This window comes from Ambystoma mexicanum, chromosome 6p, assembly GCF_040938575.1.
Source record: "Ambystoma mexicanum isolate Mex_15411 chromosome 6p, UKY_AmexF1_1, whole genome shotgun sequence".
NCBI classification, from domain to species: Eukaryota; Metazoa; Chordata; class Amphibia; order Caudata; family Ambystomatidae; genus Ambystoma; species Ambystoma mexicanum.
The window spans coordinates 788,373,750-788,387,865 of record NC_090935.1 but is presented as its reverse complement, the minus strand read 5'-3'; the positions used below and the strand labels follow the sequence as shown (position 1 = coordinate 788,387,865).

Sequence of the window (14,116 nt, the reverse complement as noted above, 5' to 3'; positions counted from 1 at the left end):
CGGGTACCTTGTCGTCCACATCTGGTACCCCTGCGCTGGCCTCTTTGACTGCCAGCTCCTCTCGCTTTACTGAAGGACGAGTAATAGCGAAAGGAACCACCCCTCCATTGCTGTCCCCTAGGACGAAAAGGCGGAGGTTGGCGAACTGCAGCGCCCAACGACTTTGCTGCAGCTTTGGAGGTCTGCAACCTCTCAAGGCTCTCGTCAGCCTTGCTGCCAAAAAGGTGTTCACCGTCAAAGGGCATGTTGAGGAGCCGGGACTGCACATCAGGAGCAAACCCCGACTTCCGCAACCACGCAAACCTGCGTATCACGGTGCGCGCCGCCATGGACCTGCTGACGCATTCAGCCATGTCCAAACCCGACTGAACGGACTCACACATGGCATCCTTACCATCCTGGACCATAGCAAGGAAACCATCCCGTTCGTCCCCTTCGGGAATATGTTCAGCCGCTAACGCAACACAGTTCCACAGAGTGTGTGTGAAACGAGACAAAGCACAAATGGAGTTGGCCGCCTGAAGCGCCATACCACCAGAAGAAAACACTTTCTTCGCCCAGCCATCAAAACGTTTGTCGTCCCTATCAGGAGGGATGGTAGGGTACGACGCCTGCTTTGCCGGGGCCGTGGCCGCCTGCACCACCAAACTCTCCGGAGTGGGGTGCCTGGTCAAGTAGCAGGGGTCGCTATTGGCTGGATGGTATTTTCGCGACAAGGACCTGCCCACCGCTGGGAGACTCTCCGGAGCAGTCCAAGCCGCCGCCACCCTTCTCTGTAGAGCCATATGAAACGGCATTACCGGATCAGTTGGGGGACCAACATCAAGGATGTCCGTGAGATCATCCTGCACAAACTCCCCTGGGGGAGCAGACCATCCCAAGTACTCGGAAACCCTAGCCATAAGGCGCTGGTACGAGGAATCGGCATGAGAGCCAGGCTCAGGCCTACAAAACTCTACCTCCGGAGAGGTGTCCAGTCCACTGGCATCATGCAGTGACTGCCTCAAATCGTCAAACTGACTATGGCCCGAGACCATTTCATCTGGAACCTGACTAGGAACCAGGCCATCAGAATCCTCATCCACCTCCGAAATATATTCCAGGTGGCGAAAAGAAGGCACCCGAGAGTGCTTGCTCTTAACCAGAGCCTTCCTAGGGGGTTCCCCCGTGCCACGGGGTACCTCCGACACCCAGGCCTCAAAAGGCGTCGAGTGAATCGGCACCGGCGTTGAGAGAACAGGCATCGGCGCCGAGAGGATCGGCGTCGACGTTGAGTAAATCGGCGTCGACGTCAGATGCAGCGCCGCCAGCATCGACGGCGTCGACACAGTCCTCGAAGCCGGAGCTCCGAGCGTGTCCTTCGACGACCTGAGCGTCGACGGCTCCGACGACTTCCTCGGAGCCGGAGCCTCGAAAAAGCCTGTCGAGGCCCTCGACACCTCAGGCGTCGATGTCTTCCTCGAAGACATCACAGGTGCACACGGTCTCGAACGCGGCGAGGACCGGGACCTGGAACGGGTACGTCGAGAACGAGTCTCCTTGTCCGAACGGGACCTCTCCCGTGACTCGTGCCGACCACTCTTGCAAGTGGTGTCTCTCGACCTCTCACGGCCGACCCCACTCGGGGGCGCGGACGGTTTAGTACCCTGCGACTCAAGAATCGCCAGCATTTTCTTCCCTTAGGAAGCCCATTCCTCCGGCGTCGCACGGCTGGTGGGGTAAGCGACGTGCCGGGCAGAGTCCTCAGAAGAGGACCTGGAAGACGACCACTGTCGGCGCTTCCGAGAATGCCTCGAAGAGGCCGAGGAGTGGCGAGACCGACTCCTAGAAGGAGACCCACGAGACTTCCGACCATGATGCGGAGAGTCACCTCTCGAATCATCCGTCGAAAGCCCCGCAGACTTCGACTTCCGGGGCTTGGACACCCGACCTACCGACAACTTGTTCTTACGTTCCCGTAAGGCCTTGGACGTGATCGACTGGCAGTCGATACAGTCATCCGTGTCGTAGGCCTCCCCGAGGCACCAGAGGCAGGCGTCGTGCGAGTCCGTCACCGACATCTTGGACCCACACTCCCTGCACTTCTTGAAGCCCGGACGCGGGGTCGAAGACGAAGTAGAAGACATCTTCACACGAAGGATTTTCTCACAAAGATGAACAGGTTCGAAGAACCGAGAAGAACAAAACTCCAAAGAGTCGAGGCGTAACCGAGATTCACGAAGCAACACGTTCGCAGAAAAAACGGAACTGAGGCTACGGGAGTCGTGCGTCCTACTTATCACATCGGATGACGTCGGAGGAGGTCCTCGACGACGGCGCATCGACGTCATCGACGCAGGACGCAGACGCCGAAAAAAGTTTCCGAAGCAGCACAGCTGTGGTGATTACATGTCATAGATATGGAATACGTCGGAGGACCCAATCCCCTCGAACCACAAATTCAGGCATTCAATCTTAGGACAAAAAAACTGTTCTGCATGCAGTAATGTTAGTTTTTTCCACATGCAAGCTGACAGTAAACTAAATGAAAAAAGGACATTAAAACAAAAGAAAACTTACCCTTCCTCAGAAAGTTCATCATTGTACTTGCTTTTGTAAAAGCCATAATAGGTACTGGACAAATTAGCCGTGTACTCTATACCAAGGGTGTAGTTATGGTTTTCAAGCAGTGGTTCAGCAGGTACGACAGCAATCTGATCAAAAGAAGGATACTCCAGGACTGTAGCAGTGATGCCATATCCACCAGATGTTGAAGCAAGGAATGCCTTGGTGATATTAAGGCCAGAACTGTGAAGTATGATATTTTTAGAAGCTTTGGCAACATAAAATGTTATATGGACAGAACCCGTAAATGTCAAAGTGGTCAGGTTTGGGTGTAGAACAAGGTCATAATTCAGCGGTTTTATAGAAGTCGGAAGTCTACTTTTTGCCCATGGAAATACTTTTCCATTAGTTGCTATGGGATACACAAGTTCCATTGTGTGATTTTCCTTATGGCAGCCCTCTTTAGTAAAGGTACATTTGGGAAGAAGATAAACCACCATTATTACAGACACTACAATCACAAAAACAATTGCACAAACAACCATAGTCCTGGCAGATGGGATAGAGCACAATCCGTCTTGGCCTTGTCTACTGTATCCTGATGCATTACTACGCAACCCTGAGCTCCTGTTCATGAAGGATAAACCCAGCAATTTTGCTGATGATTCGTAGTCCTCTTCATCATCATCCATTTCATGTTCGCCGAGACCTCGCACCAATAACCGAGAACTCCTTGGTTCATACTCCACTTCGTCAGGCTCTAACGGATGCAAGCCTGGCTCCTTGGCCAAATCCACAATATCAGGTTCCTCCTCAAACATGCTGTTTTCTATCATGTTTCTGGGCAACTGAACCCGATCTAAAAAATAAATAAATATGCATATTAAATTAAGAAAAAGACACTCATGATTTTTCAAGTCAGATTTATTCGTACTTGCTAAATGCATACTAAATAGTCAGAATGCACAACCCACAGCCTACCCCTGTTGTCAGTGGCCGGTGGAGGACCTTCTACACTTTGTGTTGTTCTGTCCACACTACATAGACCCAAGACGGAAAACAATCTTGCCATTACTTGGGTCTGCTGGCATGTCTCAGGCTAGGCCTGCTTTGTTTTATCTGCTCTCAGCTGCCACAATGCCAGTGGCTTGGGGTTCGGTGGATTATCTCAGAAGGGCTTGGTATCGGAGAACTAAATTTATCTCTCAAAACCAGACCCAACACTGAAAATCTAATGAATAATCTGGCCGTCTCCTTGTGGATGCTAATTGAAATACACACATGCACTTTTTCAAATCTCTTTTTATATGTAATGTTTATATTATGGATTTTCAAAAATGTAGAATTGAACTTTGTATTATTGCTTGCATTTTTATCTTGTATTTGTGGTTAATGGACAATTTGTTTCCGAATAAACTTATTATTGATTGATTGCATACTAAATAATTGCTAATCAATTAACAAACTGTCATGCAACTGGTCACACTTAAAAAAATAAATCAAAAATAAAATGTTGGCATTTTGTCAATACTGATGCAAACAATTCAACAGGTTACGATCGGTTACATGCTTCACCTGTAAACCACTTAACCCTCTCCTAGCCGCACCCATCCCACCAACATTATGCTTGGATCGCAGTGTACATCATAATTCAAGAACATTCCATTACATAGTCCAGTTCAGCCTGTCTGGCGGGTTACGTCCCCTATTTGGTGAAAAGGGTGAGCCCTGCCCCTTCAATACTCGTCTTCGACTCATCTAAGATGTGTGCTAAATATTTCATGTCATTGATCACTCTAACCTTCTAGAGCCATTTTTTCTCTGAACGGATTCTATTTCGCTTCCAATACTGCGCAATACAACTCCTAGCCACAATTAGCAGAATGCGTACCCTGCATCTTCCTCGTCATCTTCATACACCTCAAACAGCATTAGCCATGGCAAGAGCCGTCTAGTGATCCCATCAATCTCCTTGATCCAAGAGAGAACCTCCAGCCAGTATGTCTATCTGGGAACACCCCCACCACATGTGATAGTAGGGGGGTCTGGTTGGCTCTAGGATTGGAACTTGCCCATGCTGTGCACCACTTATAGGTTGGGAGGTTTTTTTGTTTTCTTGGTGTCGCAAGATCACAGGAGTGGTTTGGGGTATAGCCAGGACCCCAATTTAGTGCGTATAAGAAGAGGGTTTACTCCTGGTTATCTTGTTTAGTTTTTGGTATCAATAATCTTCCTAACACGGTAGTTAGTGCGTTATAGGTCCGCTTTTATTGATGATTTTTAAAAGATTCCACTTGATACAATGGTTAGTGTGTGGAACACTGTTATGGCATTGTATGCCTTGGTGCGGTCAGCCGACACGTGTTTCAACCCCTAAGGGTCTTTCTCAAGGCTGAACAATATTCAAAGGTGCAAAGTGATTTGTGGTAATAGACATTTTGTGACCAGCATGTTTACTTAACAAACATAACGCGTGGTGAGTGATGTGTGGTGGTGATAGGATATTTAAAAGCATTACATATTTTTACATTGCATTTATAGATTGGATAAATAAAACAGTAGAAAGAAGGAAAAATTGGGGGAGAGAAGAACAAAAAGTTTTAGCAAGAGCGGTGGGTTAGAGGATAGTTGAGGGAGGATTGGAAAAGTGGGTGGTCTTCTTACCAGGTATGTCATGCTGAGATCCCCAGGTGGGGTTTCTTAGTGTGTTGTAGGTGGCTGTCCTTGTGGCAGTCTAGCTCCTATTGGGCTCTGAAAATAATTCATAATGAATTAATCCGTTGTTATAATTGGTGGATGATTTTGAATTAATAAGGAGGCGGGCTGTGCCCTTCGTTTGGTATGGCGATTTGCAGTGAGGGTTGGATCGGGGTGGTATTCTTACCTTCGTCAGAGTAGTATCAGCGTTGTGTTGCTCCCTGCGGCTTCTGTGGTGAATGGAAGCCGCCATGATTATTATACTTGCGCATGCGCCTGCCAGCCGTGGTGGGATGGCGGCGCATGCGTGAGCATGTAGTGTTCCATCGGGTGCTACTGCGCGTGCGCGGTGGGGTACAGTTCTTGGGACGCAATTGCGCATGCACGAAAGCGGGTTCACGATGCTGGCCTGAGCACATTGTGATGCCTGACTGAATGGGCCATGTCCAGGTGGATTGGGGTGGTGTGATTGATGCCCGGAATGGGCAATTCTAATATGGGAGGGGATTGGATGGGAGGGTGTGTGTGGTTGCTAGCTGAAATCTGTTATGAGTGAGATTCCTCATTTCGAGTGTGATTAGTAGTATCATTACGGATGGTCAGTCGTGGCTTGTCAAGAATGTGTTGGTGTCCGAATTTGTTGTTCGTGTTTGCCGGTGGGGCCATGGTGTGGGGCCAATTGGAGTGTGTCATGGTGGAGGCAGATTGGTGGTCGAGAGGGTTACAGAAAAACATTGAGGTCGTGATCTCTGTTGAGACCATTTTTAACACATCTAAAATGGCATATAAGTCGCGCTTCTTCTTGTCTGAGTTTCTGTGTTCTGTCTCCTCCTCTCGGGCCCAGCCTGACGATTTTTAGTCCGATGAACCTTATTTCACTTTTGTCGTTCATTTGGTGGTATTTCTGCCAGTGGTTTGCCAGCGGTAGTTTGGGATCTTGCGAATGTATGCTGTTCATATGTTCCCTTATCCTGATGCGAGTTTCTCGAATGGGACTGCCAATATATATCTTGTCACATACACAAATCAAAGCATAGATCACAAATTTACTTCTACAGTTAATGTGCTCCGTGATTTTGAATATTGGGCATCCTACGAATTTGGCACATTTGGTTGATGTCGCATACTTGCACATAGAGCAAGTTCCACATTTGGTGAAGCCTATTGGTGTTTGCTTACTAAGCCAGTCTTGTGCCATGATGTGTTTTTCCGCGAGAAAGGAAGGACTGAGTAGGTTCCTGAGAGTTGGTGCTCTTTTGAATGACATGCTTGGATATGCCTCCAGTTGAGGTTCTATATGTTCATCCATACGGAGTAGCTCCCAGTGTTTAGTCAAGATTTTTTGGAGGGCATGACTGTCTTGGTTGTATCTTGTAACGAATCTAATCTTGGGGTTGCTTTCCTGTCTTCTGGGTTTAGGTGATAGCAGCGTAGATCTTTGAATGTGTGTGGCTTGTTCTCTTGCAGGTGTCAGGCTTTGGGCAGAGTAGCCTCGACATCTGAATCTGTGGTCCAGTAGGTCGCATTCCTCTGTGAAGGATTTGTCTGTGTTGCAGTTCCTTCTAGCCCGGATGTATTCTCCTTTCGGGATATTTCGTATGACACTGTTCCTGTGGCAACTTTTTGCATGCAGGGTTGAGTTCACTTCCGTTGGTTTACGAAATGTTCTGGTTGTAATTTTATTGTCTTCTATGATAATCTTGAGATCTAGAAAATCTATTTGTTCCGAGCTGATGTGGCTTGTTAGTTCAATGCCGTAGTTGTTATTGTTGAGGTAATCCATGTATTGGTTCAGTTCATCTTCAGTCCCTTTCCATATCAGGATGATATCGTCTATAAAACGAGCCCAGTTGACAATGAGGCTGGTGTATTTGGTTTCCTTCATCGCATGCTCTTGTTCGTAGGTATGCATGAAGCAGTTGGCTAGTGCAGGAGCATAGCTGGCTCCCATAGCGATCCCCTTAGTTTGCTTGTAGTATTCACCATTGAAAATAAATATGTTGTTGTTGAGTGAAAATTTCAGGAAGGATTTGGTCATTTCAACTTGCTCAAGGTGTGACGCCGACTCGTGTTTGAGGAGGTACCCCATGCTCGATATTGCAAGTTCATGATCAATTGATGTGTACAGGGCCTTGACATCCAGGGTGGCCATTAAGAAGTTCGGTTCCCATTTGATTCTGGAAAGTATTTCCAAGGTGTGCATGGTATCCCTAAGATAGGTAGGGATCTTGATGATGAGTGGCTGTATTACATTGTTAATGTATCTTGCTAGTGTTTCTGTAATACCGCCAATACCACTCATAATCGGTCTTCCTTCTGGAATGGTGTCATAGGTTTTGTGAATTTTCGGCAGGAAATATAACGTTGGCATAATTGGATGATCCGTTCTGAGGTAGTCGTATTCATCCTCTGTAATGAGTCCTGTCGCTTGGTATTTGGTTAGGAGTTCTCGGTGTTCCCTGAGAATCCTGGCTTGGGGATTGTTGTCCAGTTTCTCGTAGTTACCCGGTATTTGGAGGTGGTTCAGGGCCATTTTGATATAGTCTGTTCTTTCCATAATAACTATGTTACCACCTTTGTCGGCTTCCTTGATCACGATACCCGTTTCTTCTTGTAGACTCTTGAGTACGGTTTGTTCCTTTTTTGTTAGGTTGTCTTTGTCATTAGTACCTCTGGTAGATCGATCTTCCAGTTTGTGAAGGTCATTAATCACAGCTTGATGAAAGGTATCAATGTAGTTCTCCGCAAAGAGTTGTGGATTGAATTTAGATTTGCTTTTGAGCTCTGGGATTTTCATGGATACACTTTGAATCCCTAATTCTTGCATGCAATCCTGCTTACTCTTATTGTTCTCTGCAAGTGTGCTTAAGAGGTGGATGTCTTCAAGGTCTTTAATGGTGAACAGGCTGGGATTTGGTACCGTCCCTGGTGGTTTGTAAACCGTTGTTTTTGTTGCGAAGAATTTTGTGAGTTTGAGGCGTCTGGTAAATTTGAATAGATCTATTTGTATGTCTACAAAGTTATTCTTGCTTGATGGTGAGAAGGACAATCCCTTGTTGAGTACCCTTATTTCTATATCCGTAAGTTCTCTGTGTGATAAGTTCATGATCAGATTTTGTTGTGTTTCTGTCCCACAGTTTTCTGTGATTGGGACCTTGTTTGTCTTTGTTCTATTTCCTCTTCCAGGTCTCTTGCGTCCTCTGTCTGCTCTTCTTCCTCTTCTTCTTCTTGAGGGGTTCCTGTATTTGTCAATGGAGTTGCGAAAGATACTGATTTTTTGTTGTTGCTGTTGGGTTGTGATTTCAGGCGACTTGCCTTCCTGTGTAGTTTTATCTGGTCTAAAAAAGACCGTTTAGCTGTTGCTTTTTCCGGTACATTTGATGATTCTTCCTGTTCGCTATCGATTTCCGAACTTGCACCCGAGGTGTTTGGGGTACTTTCTTTGGACTTCTGTTGCTGTTGGTTCTGATCATATTTGGGTTGGTAGGTGAAGACCCGGTCTTCCCTGTAGTCTTTGTCGTCTCTGAAGAATTTGTGTAGCTTTCTCATTTTGACTTCGTCTTGATGGGTTTTGAGATATACGATGCCCCCAAAGCAACCAAGGAAAAGAATTACAAAACCATGTATAGAATACTCAAAACCCATCAAGACGAAGTCAAAATGAGAAAGCTACACAAATTCTACTACAAAGACTACAGGGAAGACCGGGTCTTCACCTACCAACCCAAATATGATCAGAACCAACAGCAACAGAAGTCCAAAGAAAGTACCCCAAACACCTCGGGTGCAAGTTCGGAAATCGATAGCGAACAGGAAGAATCATCAAATGTACCGGAAAAAGCAACAGCTAAACGGTCTTTTTTAGACCAGATAAAACTACACAGGAAGGCAAGTCGCCTGAAATCACAACCCAACAGCAACAACAAAAAATCAGTATCTTTCGCAACTCCATTGACAAATACAGGAACCCCTCAAGAAGAAGAAGAGGAAGAAGAGCAGACAGAGGACGCAAGAGACCTGGAAGAGGAAATAGAACAAAGACAAACAAGGTCCCAATCACAGAAAACTGTGGGACAGAAACACAACAAAATCTGATCATGAACTTATCACACAGAGAACTTACGGATATAGAAATAAGGGTACTCAACAAGGGATTGTCCTTCTCACCATCAAGCAAGAATAACTTTGTAGACATACAAATAGATCTATTCAAATTTACCAGACGCCTCAAACTCACAAAATTCTTCGCAACAAAAACAACGGTTTACAAACCACCAGGGACGGTACCAAATCCCAGCCTGTTCACCATTAAAGACCTTGAAGACATCCACCTCTTAAGCACACTTGCAGAGAACAATAAGAGTAAGCAGGATTGCATGCAAGAATTAGGGATTCAAAGTGTATCCATGAAAATCCCAGAGCTCAAAAGCAAATCTAAATTCAATCCACAACTCTTTGCGGAGAACTACATTGATACCTTTCATCAAGCTGTGATTAATGACCTTCACAAACTGGAAGATCGATCTACCAGAGGTACTAATGACAAAGACAACCTAACAAAAAAGGAACAAACCGTACTCAAGAGTCTACAAGAAGAAACGGGTATCGTGATCAAGGAAGCCGACAAAGGTGGTAACATAGTTATTATGGAAAGAACAGACTATATCAAAATGGCCCTGAACCACCTCCAAATACCGGGTAACTACGAGAAACTGGACAACAATCCCCAAGCCAGGATTCTCAGGGAACACCGAGAACTCCTAACCAAATACCAAGCGACAGGACTCATTACAGAGGATGAATACGACTACCTCAGAACGGATCATCCAATTATGCCAACGTTATATTTCCTGCCGAAAATTCACAAAACCTATGACACCATTCCAGAAGGAAGACCGATTATGAGTGGTATTGGCGGTATTACAGAAACACTAGCAAGATACATTAACAATGTAATACAGCCACTCATCATCAAGATCCCTACCTATCTTAGGGATACCATGCACACCTTGGAAATACTTTCCAGAATCAAATGGGAACCGAACTTCTTAATGGCCACCCTGGATGTCAAGGCCCTGTACACATCAATTGATCATGAACTTGCAATATCGAGCATGGGGTACCTCCTCAAACACGAGTCGGCGTCACACCTTGAGCAAGTTGAAATGACCAAATCCTTCCTGAAATTTTCACTCAACAACAACATATTTATTTTCAATGGTGAATACTACAAGCAAACTAAGGGGATCGCTATGGGAGCCAGCTATGCTCCTGCACTAGCCAACTGCTTCATGCATACCTACGAACAAGAGCATGCGATGAAGGAAACCAAATACACCAGCCTCATTGTCAACTGGGCTCGTTTTATAGACGATATCATCCTGATATGGAAAGGGACTGAAGATGAACTGAACCAATACATGGATTACCTCAACAATAACAACTACGGCATTGAACTAACAAGCCACATCAGCTCGGAACAAATAGATTTTCTAGATCTCAAGATTATCATAGAAGACAATAAAATTACAACCAGAACATTTCGTAAACCAACGGAAGTGAACTCAACCCTGCATGCAAAAAGTTGCCACAGGAACAGTGTCATACGAAATATCCCGAAAGGAGAATACATCCGGGCTAGAAGGAACTGCAACACAGACAAATCCTTCACAGAGGAATGCGACCTACTGGACCACAGATTCAGATGTCGAGGCTACTCTGCCCAAAGCCTGACACCTGCAAGAGAACAAGCCACACACATTCAAAGATCTACGCTGCTATCACCTAAACCCAGAAGACAGGAAAGCAACCCCAAGATTAGATTCGTTACAAGATACAACCAAGACAGTCATGCCCTCCAAAAAATCTTGACTAAACACTGGGAGCTACTCCGTATGGATGAACATATAGAACCTCAACTGGAGGCATATCCAAGCATGTCATTCAAAAGAGCACCAACTCTCAGGAACCTACTCAGTCCTTCCTTTCTCGCGGAAAAACACATCATGGCACAAGACTGGCTTAGTAAGCAAACACCAATAGGCTTCACCAAATGTGGAACTTGCTCTATGTGCAAGTATGCGACATCAACCAAATGTGCCAAATTCGTAGGATGCCCAATATTCAAAATCACGGAGCACATTAACTGTAGAAGTAAATTTGTGATCTATGCTTTGATTTGTGTATGTGACAAGATATATATTGGCAGTACCATTCGAGAAACTCGCATCAGGATAAGGGAACATATGAACAGCATACATTCGCAAGATCCCAAACTACCGCTGGCAAACCACTGGCAGAAATACCACCAAATGAACGACAAAAGTGAAATAAGGTTCATCGGACTAAAAATCGTCAGGCTGGGCCCGAGAGGAGGAGACAGAACACAGAAACTCAGACAAGAAGAAGCGCGACTTATATGCCATTTTAGATGTGTTAAAAATGGTCTCAACAGAGATCACGACCTCAATGTTTTTCTGTAACCCTCTCGACCACCAATCTGCCTCCACCATGACACACTCCAATTGGCCCCACACCATGGCCCCACCGGCAAACACGAACAACAAATTCGGACACCAACACATTCTTGACAAGCCACGACTGACCATCCGTAATGATACTACTAATCACACTCGAAATGAGGAATCTCACTCATAACAGATTTCAGCTAGCAACCACACACACCCTCCCATCCAATCCCCTCCCATATTAGAATTGCCCATTCCGGGCATCAATCACACCACCCCAATCCACCTGGACATGGCCCATTCAGTCAGGCATCACAATGTGCTCAGGCCAGCATCGTGAACCCGCTTTCGTGCATGCGCAATTGCGTCCCAAGAACTGTACCCCACCGCGCACGCGCAGTAGCACCCGATGGAACACTACATGCTCACGCATGCGCCGCCATCCCACCACGGCTGGCAGGCGCATGCGCAAGTATAATAATCATGGCGGCTTCCATTCACCACAGAAGCCGCAGGGAGCAACACAACGCTGATACTACTCTGACGAAGGTAAGAATACCACCCCGATCCAACCCTCACTGCAAATCGCCATACCAAACGAAGGGCACAGCCCACCTCCTTATTAATTCAAAATCATCCACCAATTATAACAACGGATTAATTCATTATGAATTATTTTCAGAGCCCAATAGGAGCTAGACTGCCACAAGGACAGCCACCTACAACACACTAAGAAACCCCACCTGGGGATCTCAGCATGACATACCTGGTAAGAAGACCACCCACTTTTCCAATCCTCCCTCAACTATCCTCTAACCCACCGCTCTTGCTAAAACTTTTTGTTCTTCTCTCCCCCAATTTTTCCTTCTTTCTACTGTTTTATTTATCCAATCTATAAATGCAATGTAAAAATATGTAATGCTTTTAAATATCCTATCACCACCACACATCACTCACCACGCGTTATGTTTGTTAATTAAACATGCTGGTCACAAAATGTCTATTACCACAAATCACTTTGCACCTTTGAATATTGTTCAGCCTTGAGAAAGACCCTTAGGGGTTGAAACACGTGTCGGCTGACCGCACCAAGGCATACAATGCCATAACAGTGTTCCACACACTAACCATTGTATCAAGTGGAATCTTTTAAAAATCATCAATAAAAGCGGACCTATAACGCACTAACTACCGTGTTAGGAAGATTATTGATACCAAAAACTAAACAAGATAACCAGGAGTAAACCCTCTTCTTATACACATGTGATAGTAGTCTGCATTTTGCTGCCAACACCTCCAACAATGAGAGTCCACACCTGGATACATTTTAGCTGAAATTACAGGAGAATATTGCCATCGGTGTATGTGCTTGAGCGCTTACACTCCCTGGTGTCCTTGCAGAATAGGATGCGAGACCCACCTACACATTATAGACCATAACTCATCTTTTATTTCCCTCTGTAGATCTGTCGCCCATTTCTCCCTGGCAGTCAACCGGTCCATTGGTTCCACCCGCAGTAGGGTCTTGTAAATATTGGCTATTCAGCCTTTGGCTTAGGTATTCTGTTGAAGTAACTGTTCAAAGGAGGTAAGGCCTCTATGTAAGTTATCCCCCCGCCCCATCTCAGGTCTGTGAGGACACCCTTAAGCTGCAAATATCACAAGCGAGACATCCTGCCTACGTGAAAACATTCCTCTAATCTTTCAATGAACATGAATTTCCTATCTTCCCATAATTGACCGGCTCTGAGGCCAGCCTCATATCATAGCTGAAACTGCAACGGGTCTACTATTAGATTTCTCAGCAGGGGAGCCCAGATGCAGCTGAGGGGTGATGGCCATGTAGACAGCCAGCATGCACCTCCACTTTCCTTCCATTGTGAGAAACCAGAGGTTGTCTTTCCCGCTAGTCCCCGGTGATCTCTCTCTCAAGTGGCTAGGGCATGGCCATCACCTTTGGATCCAGACCCTGCGGGTGGAACAGTGTGGGAGGATCTCTTGGGTGAGGGTTCTTCAGGGAGTGGGGGTGAGGCAGCCGATGGTGAGAAGTGGTATTACAAGGCTCTCAAAGGCTGTGATGGTTCTCAGGTTATAGGGATACCATGACAACCATCGCAACCTTTGAGGACACACCCTTCAATAAGACCAACCACATTTTAGTGACAAAGGACATCAAAGCCTTGTGCACTAGTATCCTCCAGGAGTCAGCCTTGAAATGTGTGAGGGGACACCTCACCTGCCACATGACGCAAAGGAGAGTCCCGGTAAACTTTATACTGGAATTACTAGAACTGGCCCTTACAATGAACTACTTCACTTTTGACAAAACCTTTTTTCTCCAAACCTCCGGAACAGCAATGGGGGCCGCCTTTGCGCCCAGCCTAGCAGTCATTTTTATGGCTGAACAT

At 45.9% G+C, this 14,116-nt stretch overlaps 1 protein-coding gene across 1 annotated transcript in view; it reads right to left on the bottom strand.

Annotated features, from left to right (window-relative positions):
- LNPEP (leucyl and cystinyl aminopeptidase) overlaps nt 1-14,116 on the bottom strand; it is a 1,221,122-nt gene that overhangs the window by 1,003,407 nt on the left and 203,599 nt on the right. The window contains exon 2 of the mRNA XM_069627677.1: nt 2,560-3,403. Within this exon, the coding sequence (XP_069483778.1) occupies nt 2,560-3,403 (844 nt within the window). The remainder of the gene's footprint in view (nt 1-2,559; nt 3,404-14,116) is intronic.